Source organism: Tachyglossus aculeatus, chromosome 21 (assembly GCF_015852505.1).
Source record: "Tachyglossus aculeatus isolate mTacAcu1 chromosome 21, mTacAcu1.pri, whole genome shotgun sequence".
NCBI classification, from domain to species: domain Eukaryota; kingdom Metazoa; phylum Chordata; class Mammalia; order Monotremata; family Tachyglossidae; genus Tachyglossus; species Tachyglossus aculeatus.
This window is the reverse complement of record NC_052086.1, coordinates 34,168,426-34,189,412: the sequence shown is the minus strand read 5'-3', so window position 1 is coordinate 34,189,412 and position 20,987 is coordinate 34,168,426. Positions and strand designations below refer to the sequence as shown.

The 20,987-nt window shown below is 54.6% G+C and overlaps 1 protein-coding gene across 9 annotated transcripts in view; it reads right to left on the bottom strand.

The window, feature by feature from the left end:
- The window catches only part of ULK1 (unc-51 like autophagy activating kinase 1), a 91,155-nt gene that overhangs the window by 2,361 nt on the left and 67,807 nt on the right, over positions 1-20,987 (bottom strand). For 4 of the 9 annotated variants that reach the window (XM_038762273.1, XM_038762278.1, XM_038762275.1 and 1 more), the window contains exons 15-28: positions 20,489-20,578; positions 18,652-18,777; positions 14,621-14,769; positions 13,934-14,017; positions 13,286-13,539; positions 11,918-12,111; positions 11,497-11,618; positions 10,041-10,184; positions 8,539-8,583; positions 6,718-6,905; positions 5,402-5,580; positions 4,918-5,036; positions 3,303-3,460; positions 2,131-2,266 (exon numbers count right to left, since the gene is read on the bottom strand). In XM_038762273.1, coding sequence (XP_038618201.1) covers positions 2,131-2,266; positions 3,303-3,460; positions 4,918-5,036; positions 5,402-5,580; positions 6,718-6,905; positions 8,539-8,583; positions 10,041-10,184; positions 11,497-11,618; positions 11,918-12,111; positions 13,286-13,539; positions 13,934-14,017; positions 14,621-14,769; positions 18,652-18,777; positions 20,489-20,578 — 1,988 coding nt within the window. The remainder of the gene's footprint in view (positions 1-2,130; positions 2,267-3,302; positions 3,461-4,917; positions 5,037-5,401; positions 5,581-6,717; positions 6,906-8,538; positions 8,584-10,040; positions 10,185-11,496; positions 11,619-11,917; positions 12,112-13,285; positions 13,540-13,933; positions 14,018-14,620; positions 14,770-18,651; positions 18,778-20,488; positions 20,579-20,987) is intronic. The other 5 variants (XM_038762274.1, XM_038762280.1, XM_038762277.1 and 2 more) reach the window with 3 other exon arrangements.

Below are 20,987 nucleotides of genomic sequence, written 5' to 3'. Positions count from 1 at the left end.
ATTAGAACTCAGGTGCTCTGATTCCCAGGGCCATGCTCTATTTATTAGGCGACGCCGCTTCCCACAACCACCTGGAAAAGGAGTGTGCCCAAAATGGTTCAGTGAACATCTATACTTCACGCTGCTGCCCGGATCATCTTTGTGCAGAAACGCTCTGGGCATGTCACCCCCCTCCTCAAAAATCTCCAGCGGCTACCAGTCAACCTACGCATCAGGCAAAAACTCCTCACTCTCGGCTTCCGGGCTCTCCATCCCCTCGCCCCCTCCTACCTCACCTCCCTTCTTTCCTTCTCCAGCCCAGCCCGCATCCTCCGCTCCTCTGCCGCTAATCTCCTCACTGTGCCTCGTTCTTGCCCGTCCCGCCGTCGACACCCGGCCCATGTCCTCCCCCTGCACATCCGCCAAGCTAGCTCTCTTCCTCCCCTCAAAGCCCTACTGAGAGCTCACCTCCTCCAGGAGGCCTTCCCAGACTGAGCCCCCTCCTTCCTCTCCCCCTTCCCATCCCCCCAGCCATACCTCGTTCCCCTCCCCACAGCACCTGTATATGTTTGTACAGATTTATTACTCTATTTTACTTGTACATATTTACTATTCTATTTTGTTTAGTTAATGATGTGCATATAGCTTTAATTCTATTTGTTCTGACGATTTTGACACCTGTCTACGTTTTGTTTTGTTGCCCGTCTCTCCCTTCTGGACTGTGAGCCCATTGTTGGGTAAGGACTGTCGCTATATGTTGCCGACTTGTACTTCCCAAGTGCTTAGTCCAGTGCTCTGCACACAGTAAGCGCTCAATAAATACGATTGAATGAATGAATGAATGAACCAACCCCCGCCTCCAGGGCTCCATTTCCCCAGTCGGTTCTGGTATATCCAGACCAGATAACGGGGCATTTGGGATCATGGGATTTCCTCAGATCTGGGGGTTCAGTGTCCAACTCTGGGGCACCAGGGGAGAGCCAGCTTGGGAAGGGTGAACAGGAAAGGAGCTTGAGTTACAAAGAAACCAGTGTCCAGACAGAGCCAGCGATAACACACCTGTCCACCCCCGCAGCTTCCAGGGGAGCCTCTGAGCGGGTCAGAAGAGCTCTTGTTGACCACTGGGTCGGTGTGTGTCTGTGTGAATTGGTGAGGCGGCTTTGGGAGGTTTCTTTAGGGTTCTCTGGTCCGGGGGCGACGGTCCTGAATCGGACAGGCCCTCGTGGCCCGTCCCACCCTGGTTGGCTTTCCTACCCAGCTCTCCCAACCCACTCCTCTAGCAATTGGACACATCCTCCCTCTGCTCTCCCATCATCTCCTGCTGAGAAGCAGCGTGGCTCAGTGGAAAGAGCCCGGGCTTTTGGGAGTCAGAGGTCATGGATTCTAATCATGACTTCGCCGCTTGTCTGCTGTGTGACCTTGGGCAAGTCACTTAACTGCTCTGAGCCGCAGTTCCCTCATCTGTAAAATGGGGATGAAGAGTGTGAGCCCCACGTGGGACAACCTGATCACCTTGTATCCTCCCCAGCACTTAGAACGGTGCTTTGCACATAGTAAGCGCTTAACAAATGCCATCACTATTATTATTATTATCTTCCTCTTGCACTGGGGGGGGGTGAGGGTGGAGCTTCTCATGGACACACACTCTGTTCTCCTACCCTACAGGAGGAGGGCAGTTGCAGTGCGAAAAGGGGTAAAGGGGATGGAAGGTAAGGTAATTAGAGGGTGTTGGGGACATACGAGCACACCGGGGTCATGCTGGTCACAGGGGTGCTCCGTGGTGGTCTGGGGAATACTGGGAGCAATACTGGGCTCAGGTGACCAGAAACGGGACTCAGCCACCTGCAACTGTGCCACATCCCTCTACCCATTCCCTGTCCTCTCCGGCACCCAGCCCAGCCCCCCGGCACCTGGCGGACAGGAGAGGAGGAGGAGGGGCTCCCAGCGGCCACATCCTCTCTACCAGCAGAAGTGTGTGGAGCTGGTGACTGCGTCAGAGACGGGAGAGGCTCCCGTCCCTGCTACACCCTCCGTGCCACTGCCCCAACAGGGCACCATCGGGGCAGTCACAAACTCATCTCTCAGGAGCTCCCCTGGGGCACCGAAAGGCTGTGCGCCCCCGGTTGCGGGCAGCCCAAGCCCTCCACTCACATTTGTTGATGTTCTCGATGTCGGCCTGCTCCGTGATGATGTGCAGCAGCCCCTCCATCAACAGCAGCGCTTTGTGGTAGCGCTGAACACAGTCTTCCCGATGGTGGAACATCTCGTCCAGGGCAGCTGACTGAACCTGGGACAGGGATGGGGACAGTGGGTAGTTGGGTGGGAGGGCAAGGAAGTGAGGACCTGAGTTTTGGGTATATCCGCATCCAACTCTGCCCCGGGAGAAGGGGAGGATATGGGCCATCAACTGTTCTCCAATTGGTAATAATAATAATAATAATGTTAATACTAATAGCTATAACAACATTTATCAATAATAATAATGATAATAATGGTATTCATTAAGCACTTACTATGTGCCAAACACTATTCTAAGCTCTGGGGTAGATACAAGGTCATCAGGTTGTCCCACGTGGAGCTCACAGTCTTATTCCCCATTTTACAGATGAGGGAACTGAGGCACAGAGAAGTGAAGTGACTTGCCCCAAGTCACACAGCCGATAAGTGGCAGAGCTGGGGTTAGAACCCATGACCTCTGAGTCCCCAAGCCCAGGCTCTTTCCACTGAGCCACGCTGCTTCTCAAGCACTTCCTATGTATTGACCACTGTTCTAAACAGGGGAAGATACAGGGCAATCGGACAGGACACTGACCCTACCCTGAACAGGGTTCAACAAGAGGTAAGGAGAGCAGGTACCTTAACTCCATTTTACAGATGAGTAAACTGAGGCCCAGGGAAGTTAAGCACTCTCCGGTAGCATTGCTACAGAGAAGTGAATTTGGACCAACCACACTCCTGGAGCCACAAACCACTTGTTATCTACACTGGCTGAAAGTACAGGATTCATTTCCACAGGTGAGAAGCTCCTAATACTACCAGCCAGCTGATCAGGTTAGACCAGCAGCAGGGTTAGGGTGGGAGAACATAGAGGGTGAGCAGGGACCTCTTGGGTCACAGGCAGCAGGTGGATGGATGGGTGAATGTTTCTCGTAGGGGATGACGTGGGGAGGATATCTTTAAATACGCCCCAGACAAGCAGACACCCAAGGTCCACCAGACCCCTCCCAGGCCCCGAGACTGCTTCACGTGCCTGGCCCCTGGGTCTCAGAGTGGGAACAGAGAGCAGGAGAGGCTCCTTCCCTGGGGAAGCGCGGGCCCCTTACCATCTGCACGGCCGAACTGAAGATGAGCTTCTCGGCTGTGATGCTGTTGATCCGGTCCATGAGCTTCTGCTTGTCCAGGAAGAACCGCTGCAGCCGCACATTCAGACAGTGGCAGGCCGACACGCTGGACTTGTACAGTTCATTCAGCTTCCTCACCACTGGGGAAGGGGCGGAAGGAAAAAAGGGGATCGTGCATCTTAGTTGCTGGGGGAGGGGCTGCCCTGGCTCCCCCGAAAGTCTCAGGCCAACACAACAGACTTATATAGCTCATTCAGCTTCCTCACCACTATGCAGGAGACCGTGCATCTTAGTTTGGGGATGGGGGGGGGCGGGGGGCCTGCCCCACTTTCCCCCGAGCCTCAGGGCCTCCCTCCCCACTCAATCTGCCAACCTTCTCAAGACCCTTTTGGGGGCAGAGTTCACTTAACCTCAATCCATTTCTGTCCCAGATACATATATATATATATATATATATACACACACACCCCCGTGCACAAGCACACATTTATCTGTGGACATAACTCCAATAAAGTTTGAGGCCCTAAGTGCCCAGCTCTGGGTCACATAGCACCACCACCCAAGCCCGGAGCGGATTGGAGGGAGCAGAATGGCATGATGGAGTCAGACAAGACAGGAAACTCCACTTGGACACAGGAGGCTGACTCAACGGTGCCAAAAATAGCAAAAGCCGGGGTTGGAATGGGAGTGTGGTGGGGAGGGAGGGAAGGAGGGAGAAGGAGAAAGGATGGGGAGGGACAGGGAAGGAAGGGGAGGGAAGAGGAGGGGGAAGGAGGAGAAGGGAGGGGAGAGACCCACACTCAGGTCTACCCTTCATGGCATCTGTTCAGTGTTTACTTAGACCAACAGGGCTGCCCAGTGACTCAAGACTCAGTGCAACTAAGACTAATTTGGAATATTATATGCTTCAAGTACATGTGTACACATGGACGCCCGCAAACAAAATACGTTAAAGGGAAAGGTTTGGAGGGAGAACCTCCTGAGCCCAGAGTAGGGGATGGGGGGACCTAAATTCTCAATGACAGCGACGTAGATAAAGTGAATCCAGGGGTGGCTTCTCAGGATGACAACTGCCACCAGGCTGGTATGGCACATCTCCCCCTCTGCCCTGGCCACGCCCTGCCCCTGGGGCCACCAGGCAGGGGTCGGGGGGAGAGAAGGGTGAACACGCAACTGGGGCCTCTGGGCCAACAGTCTGAGGATGCTCTAGACTGTAGCTCCTTGTGGGCAAGGAACGTGTTCTACCAATTCTGTTATATTGCACTCTCTTGAGCCTTTAGTACACTGCACATAATGAGCGCTCAATAAATACCACTGACTGACCCTCCTGGTAGGCCTGGGCACGGCTCAGCCACAAACTCTCCCCAAGAGAGTCTCTCCTGCTGTCAGGCCTGGTCGTTCGAACACCGAACCCACTCCAATTCCAGACTCAGAGCTGGGAATTACAGCTCTGGCCAAAGCCAAGCTCTTGTGGACAATGGAAAAAAACCCAGGGAGGGAGGGAGAACTATGCAGGCGGCTATTTCCAGAGGGTTTCTGGGGGAGGGGGAGGGACCCAACCCCTCCTCTTCCCCACAGATGGGGCAGGCACGCTCACCTTGTTTGACCGTGGATGAGAGGCAGAGCTTGCCGGCTTTGATCTGCTCGATGGCTGTCTGCAGGCCGGAGGAGAGCAGCTCGGCCACTTTCAGATACAGCACCAGTTGCTCAGCGTAGCTGGGGAGGAGAAGCACCAGGTTGGCTGCGAAGTCAACCCGGCCCCCTGCACTAAACCCCAGGGATTACCTGGGCTGGGGGAACCAGGGATGCAGAGCAGAAAGGAAGACCACCCCATCCCCAGCCCTGGCCCCACCCAGCTCCCAAATGTCCCCGGTGGGCCTCACAAGGACGCTGGAGGGAACACCGAGAGTGGAGGGATGGGGGTGGCCTGCAGACACCGCACTACCCATAAATCAATCTGCCCGGCAAAGGGGGACCTTGGGGATCAGCCCTCGGGAGTTCCCAAATGGCTGGGCCTCCCAGAAGCCGTCTTCCAGTGCCAGAGCGGGATCGGGGAAACTCGGTCATCGGGAGGAACTCACCTCCACTCGCGGCTCAGCAGGCTGATCTGGTCGGCCACCACGCTCTCCTGAAGCTGGTACTCCGAGGCCACCGAGCCACCCAGCTCGCCGGCGCTGCCCTTGACGGCTGCGATCTCCATGACGGAGTGGACGAAAGCCAGGGTGAAGCGCAGGCTGCGCAGTATGTCGGTGTGCTCTTGCTGAATGGCGAGTCGGGGGAGAGAAGAGAAGCGGGGATGGCAGGAGAGAGGCTGTCAGACAGCAGAGAGGACCAGCCAGAGGCCCCCAGCCCCTGCCTTGTTCGGAGGGAAGCAGCTGGCAGCTCAGGGCATTTCTCCCGAAGGCGGGAATGCTGACCTCAGCAACTGGGAAAGGGTTGGCCCACTCCTGTAGGCTCAGTATGAGGCCAGAGGCCCTGAGCCTAGCAGCCAAGCTCCCAGCTCCCCTACGGCCTGGCCCCCCCTGCTAACTCACCCCTGCTCCTTCTGCTGCCTCTGAGACCACTGGTACCCTGGGACCCAAGGACCGGGCCAGATTGGGCCAGACTGGGCCGGAGGAGAAAGTGGCTGTTTTGTACTGTGAGCCCCCACTGTCCCGTGCTGTACTGAGGCCTGTCACCTTCCAGGACCTGCTTCCCTCTGCCAGAAGGAGCACCGATACAATCCCAAGGCACCCCTGGCCTGAAGCAGCTACTGTCCCAGAATCTGTTTTCAATTCCGTTTCCCATGTTCCCCTAGAAATTCCAGCCAACTCCTAGCAGGACTTGGTCCTGGAGGTGGGTCAGATCCTTGGCTCTGGGCTCATGGGCAGCAGAGGCCACGGGGGAGCCAGTGGGGCTGCTCTGGGAAGGGAGTGGGTGGGGAGAGACACAGAAGGACACAAGTCAGCGGCAGATGAAATAGACTGAGCAGGAATGACACCTGGGTGTCAGGGACTAACAGCAGGATGCTGCTGGGCCTGGCTTGGGGTCTCAAGCTCCCTGGGACCCCTCCTCTTACAGGCTCAGCCTAGGTAGAGGGGACCATGCCACCCCACACTGCTGGATCCAGGGCCCCAGCAGACTTCTAGGCTTCAAGGTGCTCCTTCCTCTAGTGCCCACAATCCCGCTAAGACTGTCCTCCTTCCCTCCTTTCCAGTTGGGAGGACGCTCCCTCTCCACCCCCCACCCAAATGAGCCTTGCTGAGGCACTCCCCCGAACAGGATAACTGTACTCAGTGCTGTGGGAAACTTTCAGCCCGGTTCCAAATTGAGCAAGGCCCCCTCTCCGCCGCCACTTCCCTCCCTCCAGCTCCCGGCACTCGGGCCTGAGAGTTAACTCCGCCTTGGCTGCACTCACCTCCATGAGCGTCTCCTCGGGGAGCTCTGGGGCCTCAAAGGTCACCGCTCCCTCCAGGTTGGCGGCGATAGGGTCAGTGAAGGTGCAGCGTAGGCTGGACGGGGCCTCCAGGGCTTCGGCGCCCATCCCCAGGAGCATGTGGCGACCGCTGAAGGAGGTTCCCGAGCTCAGGGAGCCCGGTGAGCCCACTGTGGAGAAGCGGGGGTGGGGTTGGGAGGGAGAAACAGGACAGCCAGCCGTCATGGGCGCTGTGAGACAGCGGGCATGAGCCCAGGGCTCGAGCTCCCCGGCCGGAGAGAAATCGGGCCAGCCCGGAAGTTAATCAGACTGGGATGGAAAACGTCAGAGTCAGTAAGTCGCCCCCATTCATTCATTCAATTGTATTTATTGAGCGCTTACTGTGTGCAGAGCACTGTACTAAGCTCTTGGGAAGTACAAGTTGGCCCCCAGCCTCGGCATTATCCTCGATGAGGTTCCTTTTCTGTAGAATTCATTCATTCATTCATTTATTCATTCAATCATATGATGAAAGCCCGATTCTCCCTCCGCCCAGACTGTGAACCCCAGGGAGGCTGGAGACTGGGTCCAACCTGATGACCTTGTACCTACCTTAGTGTTTAGAACAGTGCTTGGCACAAAGTCAGCCCTTAACAAACATCACCATTATTATTATTACTTGGCCCTGAGTCACCCCTTCAACCCTCAGGCAGACATGCCCCATCTAATATCCCCTGGTCATGGGGAGAAGGACTGCAGAACTTCATCCCCGTATGCTGGTGTGCCTAAAACTCTTACACTCTTATCAGCAAGGCTGGCTTATGGCAGGGTGGGCGAACATCCATCGCCCAGGCTGTATTCACTCTTCTTCCCCTCACTCAGAGAGTTCTCTACGTGACAGCAGCTGGCTCTGACAGCTTGCCACCCACTCCGATCGAGCCCTGGGTCAAGGATATCTAAAAAACTTTGGTCAATATGTTTCTGTCATCTTACTCCTGTTGCACAGACACACCAGCAGAAAAATATATCTGGGCCTATCCTGACTCCGCCCACTTTCCCGAGAGATCTCAGCCTTGTGTGGGAGGGAGTTAGGGCTGGGAACAGGTCAGGGCCTGGATGGGGTAAGGAAGCCCAGCTCTGTCTCTCCACAGCAGGGAAGGGCCTTCCATTACTACAAGGTCCAAAGGTGCTCTGATTTCCAGGGAGGGAGGGTGGCCTACCGGGTAGAGTCCGGGTTAGGGAGGCAAAGACCTGGGTTCAAGCGTCCTGCACAACTGCTGACTCGCCGTGTGTCATCAGACCAAGTCCCTTCTCTTCTCTGAAGTTGCCTGCCCAACTGGAAAATGTGGACTTTGATTCCTGCCTCTCCTCTACATTGCACGGAGCCGTGCCAATCCTGCTCATACTCACGTGTGGTAGGAGGTAGGCCAAAGCCCCGCTACCGCACCATCTGCTGCCGACTTGTACTTCCCAAGTACTTAGTACAGTGCTCTGCACACAGTAAGCGCTCAATAAATACGACTGAATGAATCTGCTTCAGCCAAACCCATGAGAGCTGAACCAAAGAACTTCGGGATCCAAAAGGCAAAAATCAAAGCCAGAGAAGTTAGATCAAGAGGTCTGGCCCAGGCTCCTGGTTTGAGACGGGTTCTCAAGAAACAGGGGGTGGGAAAGGGGTCCATCTCTGGGTCAAAACCCAGGAAGCTCTACAGATCCAAAGGTGTTTGGTACCAAGTGCCCCCCCAACCCATGGGCCAAGGGGCTAGACTTTCCCCTCCTTGGCAGTGGGCCAGATGGCGGCGGGAGGGAAGCTGGAGAACTCACGGAACGGGTCTGGGTGTGTGTGAAGGATGGGTGACCAGCGGGTACCTGGAACAAGAACAGTGTTCCCAGAGGGACAAGGGGGTTAAAAATGGGCAAATAGGTAGGAGACAGAGACAGAGTGAAGCGGAGAGATAGTGACCAGAGAGAGGGACATGCCATGACCCATCTCATAGGGCACTCCTTCTCCCAAATGCAGTCACCAGGCCCAGAGAGTTGGCTTTGTCACTGATCCTAATTGAGAGAAAGAAGTAGAGATACAAAGCCGGACCAAGCGCCTCCATGCCCGGGCCCGAGCAGTCACCAGACTTGCAGAGCTCCACCACCAGTAGCCAGTGAGTCAGAGGGGTACAGTGGGCATGGCAAAGTTGCCCCGGTGTCCCTGCCCTCCTCCCAGCTCCTGAACATCAGGTCAGAGCTCTCTCTCTCCAATGCAGGGAAGGGCCTTCCATTACTACGAGGTCCAAAGGTGCTCTGATTTCCAGGGAGGGAGGGTGGCCTACCGGGTAGAGTCTGGGTTAGGGAGGCAAAGACCTGGGTTCAAGCCTCCTGCACCACTGCTGACTCACGGCGTGTCGTCAGGCCAAGTCCCTTCTCTTCTCTGAAGTTGCCTGCCCAACTGGAAAACGTGGACATTGATTCCTGCCTCTCCTCTACCTTACAGGGATGTTGGGGTAAATGTGACATGAACACACTTAGCAATAACTCCTGGCAGAAATTCAAGCTTCCATCATTACTGTCACGATGGAAGGTTGATTATCAGGACCGCAATTAACCGGGAAAATGGTCATTTAATCTCCAGGGTAATCTGGAGAATATAAATGAAAGTAGATGCCCTTTCCTAAGTTGCCAAGAAAAGCAATGTGGCCTAGTGGAAAGAACCCAGGATTGGGAGTCAGGAAATGGGGGTTTCTAATCCTCACTCCGCTACGGGCCTCGGGGAGGGGGCGACCTTAGGTAGGTGACTTGAGTTCTCTGTGCCTCAGCTTCCTCATCTGTAAAATGAGGGTTAAATGCCTGTCCACCCTCCCCCTTGTACTGTGGAACCCATGTGAGAAAGGGACTGTTTGGATCTGAGTTATCTTGTACCTACCCCAGTGCTTAGCACAGAGCTTGGCACGTAGTAAGCACTGAACAACTCCCGCCTTGAGGAGGATGATTACCAGAGCCAAACTCCAACGTTGGGGGATCCCAAAACTTCGGGTTCAGTCCCAAACAGTCTGGGTGATCGCCTCTCTATTGTGACATCAAGTTTCTCTGGGGCAGCTGCTTCAGAATTTCCCCCAAACTCCTCTGCTTGCCCTGTCCCAGCGAATCCAGGAAAGCCCTCCTAGCCGGAGCAGATGGTGGAACACAAGAGGACCAGGCCAGCCAAGCTGACAGACCCAGAGAGGATGAGGAGGAAGGAGGTCGGGCCCTAAGAGGCCGGCCTCTATAGAGGGACCCCAGGCACTCAGCTCCCACCCAACCGCTGTGGCCCCACAGGCAGAGATCTCCCCTCTTACCTGAAAACATCCTGGTTCTGGGGGCCTGGGGAGGGGTTGTCCCACTTGGGGGGGAGCCCACGGTGAAGACAACAGGGGAGGGGCTGGAGGAGCCCCCAACCCTAGCACCAGAGAAAAGGTTCCCTCCGTAACCAGCAGAAGGCCCTGGAGGGGAGAGGAAAAGACGCCATCACGATGCAGGCCCCTGTTGCCCGCACAGCCGAATCCAAGGCCTTCTATCCCCAAGACAGGTGTGTGTCTGTCTCTGTCTCTCTCTCATTGGGCTTTGAGATCCACTCAGAACACAGGGGTGGCCTCTCATCCTTTCATATCTCTCTCTCTCTCTCTCCCTCTCCCCCCCGCCGTGAAAATTCTGGTAGTTTCCCCCTCCCCACCTCTCCTTTGGCAATCCACAGGGAGGCAGGGGCCAGACAGGTGCAAGATATGTCTGGTCATTAATGACCAGGCAGAGGCTGACCAGGCAGGGCACGCGGGGCCCCCAGCTGCATATAGCCACAAGCCTGGGGTCAGTCTAAGTCCGGACAAGGCACATTCTCTCTCTCTTCCTCACTGGGCAGTCTGGGCTCAGAGCCTGGGGAGAGGGTTGGCTAATAACTCCAGGGGCTGACTGCCTTGATCTTTTCAGCCAGCTCGGGAATGTCTCACTTAAACTTTCTCTGTCCAGCAATACTGCCTGGGCCTCCAACACAGCAGTCCCCAAGAGCCCCAGGAGTCCAGTGCTTCTTGTGAGCATTTCACCTCACGAGAAATGGTTCTGGATCTGTATGGAATCTGAGTTAGCTTCCACGGCCTGGGTTTCAACTCCCAGACACTTTTCAAGTTGGGTCATCTCAGATCCTTCCCTCCCCGCCCGCCCCCAGGATCACCATTGTTTTGAAGTCTTCCTCTCTGCTCCTGCTCACCCCATCCCCTTGACTGACCCAGATCCCTGCACCTGGAGCGTTTGGGAGAGAAGGGTCGTCAGTTTAGGTACCCAGAGGAAGGGACATAAATGCGGCCTACTGGAAAGCCTAAGGGCCCAGGAGTCAGACGACCAGGGTTTCTGCTGTTTGACCTTGGGCAAGTCACATCTTCTTGGGGCCTCATCTACCTCTTCTACAAAATGGGGATTCAAACCCTGTTCTCCCTCTGTGAGCTCCATGTGGGACAGGGACTGTGTCTGACCTGATTAACTTGTATCTTACCCTAGCACTTAGAACAGTGTCTGACACACAGAACCAAATACCACCATTGTAATGAACATGCCAAGGGAAGAGAGTGAGCAGAGTCATCCTTGTCCCACCTCCCCACCCCCGGCTCTGACCTTGGCATCTCCTGTTCTCTTAGCAGGCTGCCTTACCACTGTCCGAAAAACCTCACATCGCCCAAAGCCCCCTGGCCCACCTTCCCCGCCCACCCACCCCAACAGTTCCTCAAGCACCAAACCTCCGTGGCTGGTCAGCAACAGTTCCCCTACCTGTGATCTCCATTGGTTTCTCATTGTTGAGACTGTCATTGCTTCCCGCTTCTGAAACCTGGGCTCCGAAGGCAGCTTTGAGAAGCAGGTCAGTGAGGCGGCCGGTGCTTAGAGACCTAGACCTCAGGAAGACGGAGAAAGGACAGGGTTTTCTCAGCAGATCCCGCTTAACAGAAAACTCCGGTGCTCAGGGGGCAGTGATTGGGGTATCATTTGGCCTCCAACTGCTTCCCAGAAACATCCTCCCCCTACCTACCCATCCCAGGACCCCAGAATACATCTGGGAGAAAAGATGGGAGACCAGACCTGAAGGGCTCAGAGGGGGAGTCCTGGAGCCCACTTGGATATTTACAGGTCTGAGTTTGGGGAGGGTGGGACTTATGCTGGAGTCCCACATCTGGCCTTCACTGCAGCTCCTCACCTGCCGAAAGGGCCCTTGATCTCCTCCACGGTCCGGAAGCCGAGGCCTGGGTGCTGGCCCTGAAAATGACCCATCTCCTTCAGGTCCGGCAGGGTCCGGTTCCTGGTGGGCGTCACCACCATCCCTTGGTGAGCCAGCAGCGCAAGTAGGTTCTGGGAGCTAGGGGTCTTGGGGAAGTCGAAAGGGGGTATGGCCTAGAGAGGGTGAGAGGCAATGTTCAGCCTCAGGACATCCTTTCCCTCCACATCCCAGTTCGACTCCTTAGCTCCCCAGAACCCCTACCCCCAACCCCAATCCAAGCCCATTCCCTCTCCCTGCCCTAATTCATCCTCCCCTGTCTCTATACCCTACCAAATCAAGTACTCCCAACCCAGCCCTGAGAAACCAGTGGTGAGCTCTGTTGGGAGAAAGCCCAGTCTCAGCATTGGCCTTGTCCCCAACCCCAGTGTTCTCCTGGCTAGCAGATGGTGCCATCTTGTCTGGGATATAATGATGACAATTTTATTAAGTGCTTACTATGTGCAAAGCAATGTTCTAAGCACTGGGGAGTATACAAGGTGATCAGGTTGTTCCACATGGGGCTCACAGTCTTAATCCTCACTTTACAGATGAGGTAACTGAGGCTCAGAGAAGTTAAATGACTTGCCCAAAGTCACACAGCTGACACGTGGCGGAGCTGGGATTTGAACCCATGACCTCTGACTCCCAAGCCCGTGATCTTTCCATTCATTCATTCAATCATTTATTGAGCGCTTACTATGTGCAGTGCACTGTACTAGGCACTTCCACTGAGCCATGCTAAACTGGTAGGGGAAACCTCATCTCTCCTCCTTTCTAGATCTGCCATCACTGGCCATTCTAGCCATTGTATGCACATAGCTGTTCACTTAGATTTAATGAGTTCATTTCTCGCCTGCAGCTTCCCTATCAAGGGCACTTACGTTCTTACTCTTTTAAGGGGGGTAATCTGGAAATCTGTGTCTCCTGGCCTCCCCACATTAGACTGTAAGTAATCAGAGGTCTGTGTGGTGCAATGTCTTTTAGCTTCTACATTTTCCCCAAGTAAACCACTGCAGAACTTCCCTCTAGACTGTACACTCCTCGTGGGCAAGGATCGTGTCTATCAACTCTTATGCTGTATTCTCCCAAGTTCTTAGTACAGTGCTCTGTGCATACTAAGCACTCAATAAATACCACTGACTGCTCGAGTGATTCAGTGTTGTGCCCTCATTGGGAGCTCAAGGGCTGTTGTGAGTGAGGATGAGGGAGCGGTGGTGGTCCCCTCTCATCCCCCTGCCCCTGGGAGCAGGATCTGGCAGGCATCAGAACGGGGAGCCCCACAGGGGTGATGGGATGGGGCCACATCACCTTGGTCGGGGAGCCGACGATGGTGGGCAGGGGGTTCCTCTGCATGAAGTCGGACAACTTGGGGGATGAGCGGAGGGGTCGGCAGGCATGCAGGCCGTGGGGCGGGCTGGCCTGGGCATGGCCGCACGCGGCTACCAGCGGCTCAGACGGTGGCTTGGGCAGCTTCGGCCGCACCGCGTGCAGATCAGACAGGTTGGGGGCACTGTGCAGGCGGGAGCCCAGCCCACGGGCCGAGGGCTCAGGCAGGGAGGCGCCTGAGCCAGGGGAAGACAAGAGAAGATGTCCTGGGTCACCACTGGAGCCCACCCACCTGCTCCTCACTACCCGGCCCGTCCCGGGAAAGAGGAGAATGACTGTACCACATGAAGATGGGGGGTGGGGGGGGGGCGGAAGGGGGAAGGATGTGTCACCAGGCAGGAGATGAGTGGGGCGAAGCCCGGAGGAAGGCCAAACTGGGGGCCACCAGACAACTCCAGGGGAAACAGAGTCCTCTTCACTAGGTCACAGGAGGAATCAAGATGGCGAAAGAGTCAGTTGCGGACTGGGCACTGCCAGGTCTGCCTCTTCCCTCCACCACGACAGGCAGGATGGGATGGGTGGGACAGGGAGCGCAAGAGCCCGGGGGGCTGGGGTACCTCACGCACGTACCAGGGATGGGGAGCCAGGTGCGCAATTCGGCTCCTTGCGGGGAGGGAATCAGGCTCTGTCCAGGTCGCTCTGGGATCGTTCCAACTTAGTGAGGGAGAAGCCGGGGGTGAGGGAAGACAAACCAGCACAACAGGGTCACACACTTAATTAGCCAGAAATCCGGTCGAAAAAAGAAATCGAGCACCTGGATGAGGGAAGGTGCCAGCTTCTGGAGGAACCAGCCGTAACCGGTGAGAAGGAAGCCGCGGGAGCATCCGCCCGACAGAACCAAAACCCTACACATCCATGAACTCACACTTCGCACCTGGTCCAAGGACCCTCTGAAGGAGCCAGTCCCATAGACAAAGGGCTGCAGGTGCTTAGGGCCAAGGGTCAGGCTTAGAGAGGCGGTTTGCTGACACAAACTCGTTTTCTTCGTCTTGGGCCTCGCCCACAGGTGTGGGTGACCTTACAAGAGGCCTCCCCAATGGCGAGCAACCATTTGTGTGGTGAGTGGCAAAGACACCTGACTTCCTTCACTTTAATGCCTGAGTCTGCACGAGGACAGGGCAGCAGGGAGACTGGCGAACGGGCTGATGACTCCTGGCTCTACCTGGCAGGCCTGACGATGGCTTCGGGGAGGCAGGGGAGAGGCCCCTCGAGGACGGGGAGAAGAATGAGTAATGAGGGGGCAACAGAGGCTCTTACCTTGGGGAGATGGAGGGTAGGGATTTGCCCCGCAGAGGGAGAACTTCCTGGCAAAGGCGGCTCCATGCTCTCCGTGGGAGGGGGGCGAGGCGCTGATTCTGGCAAACCCCAGGGGGCTTGTGTTGCTGGGTGCCCGCACCACACAAGACCTGGGGAGAAGAGGGGTGGGAAGAGGAGGAGGAGGCAACAGCAGTGGAATGGTTGGTGGGGCCCAAGGCACAAAGGTACCACTACCCCCGAGGCTCCCAAGGTGACTACAGGCCTGAGCCCAAGCTGATTCACCTCCCACGTAATGCCCGCCTCTCTTTCTTCTGCTCCACCAGCAGCTGTCAAGTGGATCTGTTGAGGTGAGACCTTTTGATAATAATAATAATAATAATAATAATGATGATGGCATTTATTAAGTGCTTACTACATGCAAAGCACTGTTCTAAGCGCTTGGGAGTTTACAAGGTGATCAGGTTGTCCCACGTGGGGCTCACAGTCTTAATCCCCATTTTACAGATGAGGTGCCTGAGGCCCAAAGAAGTTAAGTGACTTGCCCAAAGTCACACAGCTGACAAGTGGTGGAGCCGGAATTTGAACTGATGACCTCTGACTCCAAAGCCCGGGCTCTTTCCACTGAGCCACGTTGCTTCCCCATGACCAGGGCCTGACCCTGGATTCCACATTTTACTTCAATCCTCTCATTTTGTCTGTTTCTAATTCCTGTCAGTTTTTCTTCAGGCAGCAGTATTTATTGAGCACTTGCACTGTGCAAAACACTGTTCTAAGTACTGGGGAGAAGATAGCAGAGCTGGTAAACATGATCATTGTCCTCAAGGAGTTTAGCAGGGGAGACAGACATGAAAATAAATTACAGGCAGGGAGAAAATAACAGAGTATAAAGCAGCATGGCCTAGTGGAAAGAGCTTGGGCCTGGGAGTCGAGAGACTTGGGTTCTACTCCCACATCCACCGCTTGCCAGGTGGGTGACTTTGGGCAAGTCATTTTAACTGCTCCGTGCCTAAGTTTCCTCATCTGTAAAATGGGCATTAAGTAGCCTTTTTTCCCCGCCTTAGATTGTGAGACCCATGTGAGACAGTAACTTTAGCTGAACTGAGCCTCAGAGCTCAGTACAGTGGTTGGCCACATAGTAAGCACTTAATAAATACCATCATTATGTGCACAAGGGCTCCTGGGGGGTGTGAGTGCCCAAGTGCACAGTGGGCACGGAAGTGCTGAAGTGGCAGCAGAGCTGCAAGAAGGGTGGGGAGATGACAGATTAAACACGGCAGGCCTTGTGGAGGAATTATGATATCAGAAGGGGCTTGAGAATCGGGAGCGTAATGGTCAGCCAGATGTGAAGAGGAAGGGAGTTCAAAGCAGAAGGCACTGCCTGAGCAAGAGGTCAGTGGTGAAATAGATTATATTGCCACTACCACATTTCCTGGATCCACCCCTTCCTCTCTACCCAAATGGCCACCACCCTGGCTCAGACACTACTGTTATCTGCCTCGTAACCTGTTTTGACTACTGTTTCAGCCCCCTCAAGGGTCTCCCTGCCTCCAGCTTCTGCTGCCTGGATCTTCAATTGAAAGCATGGCCAGGAAAACATCTCTTAAAAGCCTCCACCGACTATTCATTTGCTACCCAGAAAATCCTACCACTGGATCCCAGGCACTTTACCAACTCGCTCCCTCTTACCCATGGACTCCCCTTTTCCACCACACTTCAGCTTGCACTCTCTGTTCAACCCCAGCTGACTTTCTCACTGTATGTCGCTCTTGACTCCTGTACCTCATGCCCTTCCTCCTGCCTGGGACCCCTTACCATGGCAAATCCATCCGACCCCATCTCTTTTTTTTTTTTTAATGATATTTGTTAAGCACTTACTATGTGCTAGGTTCCATACTAAGCGCTGGGGTAGATACCAGTAAATCAGGTAGGACACAGTCCATGTCCCACATGGGACTCACAATCTTAATCCCCACTTTCCAGGTGAGGTAACTGACGCACAGAAAAGCAAAGTGATCTGCCCAAGGTCACACAGCAGACAAGTGGTAGAGCGGGGTCTAGAACCCAGGTCCTTCTGACTTCCCAGCCTGTGCTCTATCCACTAGGCCATACTGCTTCTTCAGAGCCCTTCTGAAAGCCCACTTCCTCCAGGAGGTTGTCTCCAGTCGGTTTTTCTTCTCCCTGGGACACATTCTCCCTCGTATCACTTCGGCACATTTGTGCCCACAACTTCTCGTCACACTTTGGTGCTTATTAATGTACACATATTACTATGTGAGCACTCCTTCCTCTTACTGGAAAATTTTTTTACACCTCCCTCTCCGGTTAGACTGTAACATCCCCCTAGGGAGGGATCGCATCTTCTACCTCTGCTGATTTCAGTGCGATGGTCTGCCCATGGTAAGTGTGAATAATTACAGGAAAAAGATGGATGATCTGAAATCTGAACTGAATGGACGTAGTGTGTAGTGACTGAGGTCAGTCTGGATAAACACATAAGGAGTGCCAATAGCCAAAGTGGGTGCAGGTCTGGCAGAAAGCCAAGATGACTCTGATCGTCGGCTCACCTCACCCCGTCTTGGTTCCAAGTAATGATAATAATTAATAATACTGGCCTTTATTAAGCGCTTACTACGTGCAAAGCACTGTTCTAAGCACTGGGGAGGTTACAAGGTGATCAGGTTGTCCCACGTGGGACTCAGTCTTAATCCCCATTTTACAGATGAGGAAATTTAGGCCCAGAGAAGTTAAGTGACTCGCCCAAAGTCACACAGCTGACAAGTGGTGGCGCCAGGATTTGAACCCATGACCTCTGACTCCAAAGCCCACGCTGACAGTTGTTATTTCTGGGTTTCCCTCTGCAAGGCTGGCATTTTCCTACAACTGTTCACTAACTCTCTGCTGCCCCACCTTCCTGGTGCACCCAGGGACTCTTGGACAGCAATGGAGAGAGATCCATTTGCTCCCACTCAGCCAGCCCTATATGTTTAACGCGCTACCCTGTCAGAAATGCAAAAAGGGAAAGAGGAAGGGGATCCTGGCCCCATAGCGTGCCCCCTTAATGACCCTAGAAGGTACTTTCCCTTTGATTTTCATATTCAAAACCAAACTAACCCATAGCGGAGGCTGTACACTTCAAGATCCCTTCTCCCAGGCTCAGCCCAAAACCCAAATCGTGGTCTGCGGCAAAGACCTTCATTCTGCACCACAGTCCCCCCATCCTCAAGGGACCTTTCCAGAAACATCATGACTCAGGGCCTCCCTCCCGTCCTGACCCGAAAGCTAGGGGAAGCTTTGGGGCCTCGTGCAAACAGCATGGGTCCGGGATCCAGAGGACCTGGGTTTTAATCCTGACTCTGACACTTGCCTGCTGAATGACCTTGGGCAAAATACCTTATTTTGCTATACCTCAGTTTTCTCATCTGTAAAAAATGAAAATTCCATACCTTTTCTGTCTCCCACTTGGAATGTGAGCCCCATGAGGGACAGGGATTGTGTCCAACTTGATGATTTTAAAAAATTAATATTATTATCATATTAGTTATGCACTTACTATGTGTCAAGCACTGTTCAAAACGCTGGGGTATATACAAGTTAATCAGGTTGGACACAGTCCCAGTCCTAAATGGGGCTCACAGTTTAAATAGGAAGGAGCAGGATTTAATCCCCACTTTACAGTTGAGGAAACTGAGGCAGAGGGAAGTTAAATGACTTGTCCAAGATCACACAGCAATTGTCAGGGTCAGGATTAGAACCCAGGTCCTCTGGATCCCAGGCAAATGCTCTTTCCACGCCATGCTGCTTCTCATGCATCTTGTATCTACCCCAGAGCTTAATGTGATCCTTAGAAATAATAAGCACTTTTATGCAATTAATATTGTATACTAATCCACGGAGATGTAGAGTTAGAGAGTTATGGGTGGGGTAGAAGGAACCCCTCAGGGTTTTAGTTTCCCCTTCACTCAATGACACAGAAGGAGCAAAAGGGCAGCGGGGAAGGAAGAGACGAGGGGATCCTCGGGGCACCTGCTTACCGTGGGGGTGTGTACTGGATGGGAGACTGGAGGTTCTGCTCGATGCGCTTGTAGTTCTGGATTTGTGTCGGAACTGGGATGGGGATGGAAGGACCATATCTGCTGCTGGAGAACGGGCCGGGCCGACTGTGGGAGGTCAGGAAACAGAGAGAGAGACCCAGTGAGTCCTGGGAGGGGTTGGGGAGGGGGGTAGCTATGGAACTTGGGGAACAGGAGCCCCGGGCACCTCCTGTCTGGCCACAGGCTGCCACTGCTGCTGCTAACCCAGGCTAGTCAGTTCCAGACCAGCAAGAGTCCCCCACTGAAGCTACTCACTCGGGCTCCTCGGTAAAAAAGGAACCACAACTTGGCAAGAGGAGATAAACCATAAGCCCCCTCAACCTCTCCCAAATGCCTGCTTGGCTCTGCCTGGTTGGCAGCAGTTGACTCTTCCCACCAGGCTCAGATGTGCCTCCAGAGATCCTATCACCCAGTGAAGGGAGGCACGTTTGCCCACGCAGGCCTGGCGGTCAGCTGGCTGCGAGGTGGAGTTGGGGTGGGGTGGGTTGGAGTGCGTGCCTGGGCTCACCCCGCCAAGCAGCCCTCTGCCTGCAGATCTGGACTCGGGCTGCCAATGGGGCCAGCTCACGGGGGGCAGGGCTTCCCCCAGGGAGAGCCTGGGGTTCCACTCCAGCTGATCTCGTGGCATCTTCCGGGGTCAGGACCGGGAGCCATCCCAATCCAACGGGAACCCCAGCTTCCATCAATTAAATGAGTCAATCCATGGTATATACTGAGCGCTTACTGAGCTCTAGAGTCCCTGGGAACATCCTAGATGAACCAACCCTCACTGGCGCAGCCCTCAGCCCCTCTGTCAAGGGCCAGCCGGGATCTCGCAAAGTTAATGGGAGGTGGTTTGTTCTGTTGGCTGTGGGCAGCTGTGTCCACATGACCTAACAAAGGGAGGGGCCTGCCTTGGCCCACCAGATGCTTCTGAATAATGCCGTCCACAGAATGGGGCTCAATCCCCGTTCCCAGGAGCCTTCTTCTGTCTCGCAATCCCATTATGCCTCTCTCCTTAGCCTGAGCCCACTGTCTAGATTTTCTTAGGTCACTCCGAGTGTGCTCCAAGGCCCTCCCCAACTGCATCGTATCCTAGTGGAAACAAGCATGGGCTTGGGACCTAGAGGGGGTGGGTCCTATCTGCGGCTCAGCCACTTGCCTGCTGCGGGACCTTGGCCAAGTCACTTTCTTGGAGTTTAGTTTCAACACCTATAAAATGGGGATTGACTACCTGTTCTCCCTCCCCCTTAAGACTGTGAGCCCCCCGTGGGACAGAACTGGATCCGACCTAAGTATCTTGGATCTATCCCAGCACTTAGTACAGTGCTTGGCACACAGTAAGCAATTCAATACCACAATTGCTGCTGTTGTTATTATTATTGTTGTTGTTATTATTTCCAGCACCAGCCCCACCGCTGACTGGTCTCTTCTAGGGCTAGAGATGGAAGAGCAGACCTGACTAGGTCAGGCTGGGGTTCCCCACAGGAAGATGTGGTTTTCAGTATCTGCTCAGCCCCGAGCCTTCTCCCCATCCCCCAGCCCACCCCAGCCAGCTCTCAAAGCAAAAAAACAAACTACTGGTCTCTAAACAGGCGCAGGCTGAGCAGGGGCACAAGACTAAATTATCCACGCCAGTGGTGGGAAGAATTGCACAAGACTAAATTATCCACTCCAGTGGTGGGAAGAATTCTTTAGGAATAAGACGGCTGTTGTGGGAGTCTACTGGAAGAATGAGATAAGCGGAAAGCCCCAGCCACCAAAATGACCCCTCCAGGCCTCCTTTTCCCCTACTCACCCTGATGGGCTGGGCGAGTTGCCATATGGGGGTGAGGGTGACGGTGTCTGACCCTGGCTCTCCAGTCCAGCTGAAGTCACCAATGAACTCCTGGACAGTCAAGAGGGAGGAGACATGAGATACAAAGAAGTCCTGGGCTTAGTGGTGGAGAGGAAGAAAAAAGCGAAGCGCCCCGTCCAGACACGACGCCCGAAGGTTCTTTCCTCCGAGTCCCCCTCGGCCCGGGCAGACAGTGGCTGTGGCCTACAAAATGACAACCGGGCTGAATGGGGGTCGTGGGGTATGGGGTGGGGAGAGGGGAGATGGGCCAAATGAGCAGCTCTCATCCCCTTCCAGAAGGTGCCCCACGTCCCCCACCCTCTGAGGAAGATGACCTAAGTCCCTGCGTAGTTCCTCCCTCTGGCTGGATATGGGCCAGTGTCCTTCTGAAACCCATGGGGGGAAGAGAGGGGCAGCAGTAGGGGAGCAGGACAGTTTCCATCTCCGCTGCGTCGGGCCA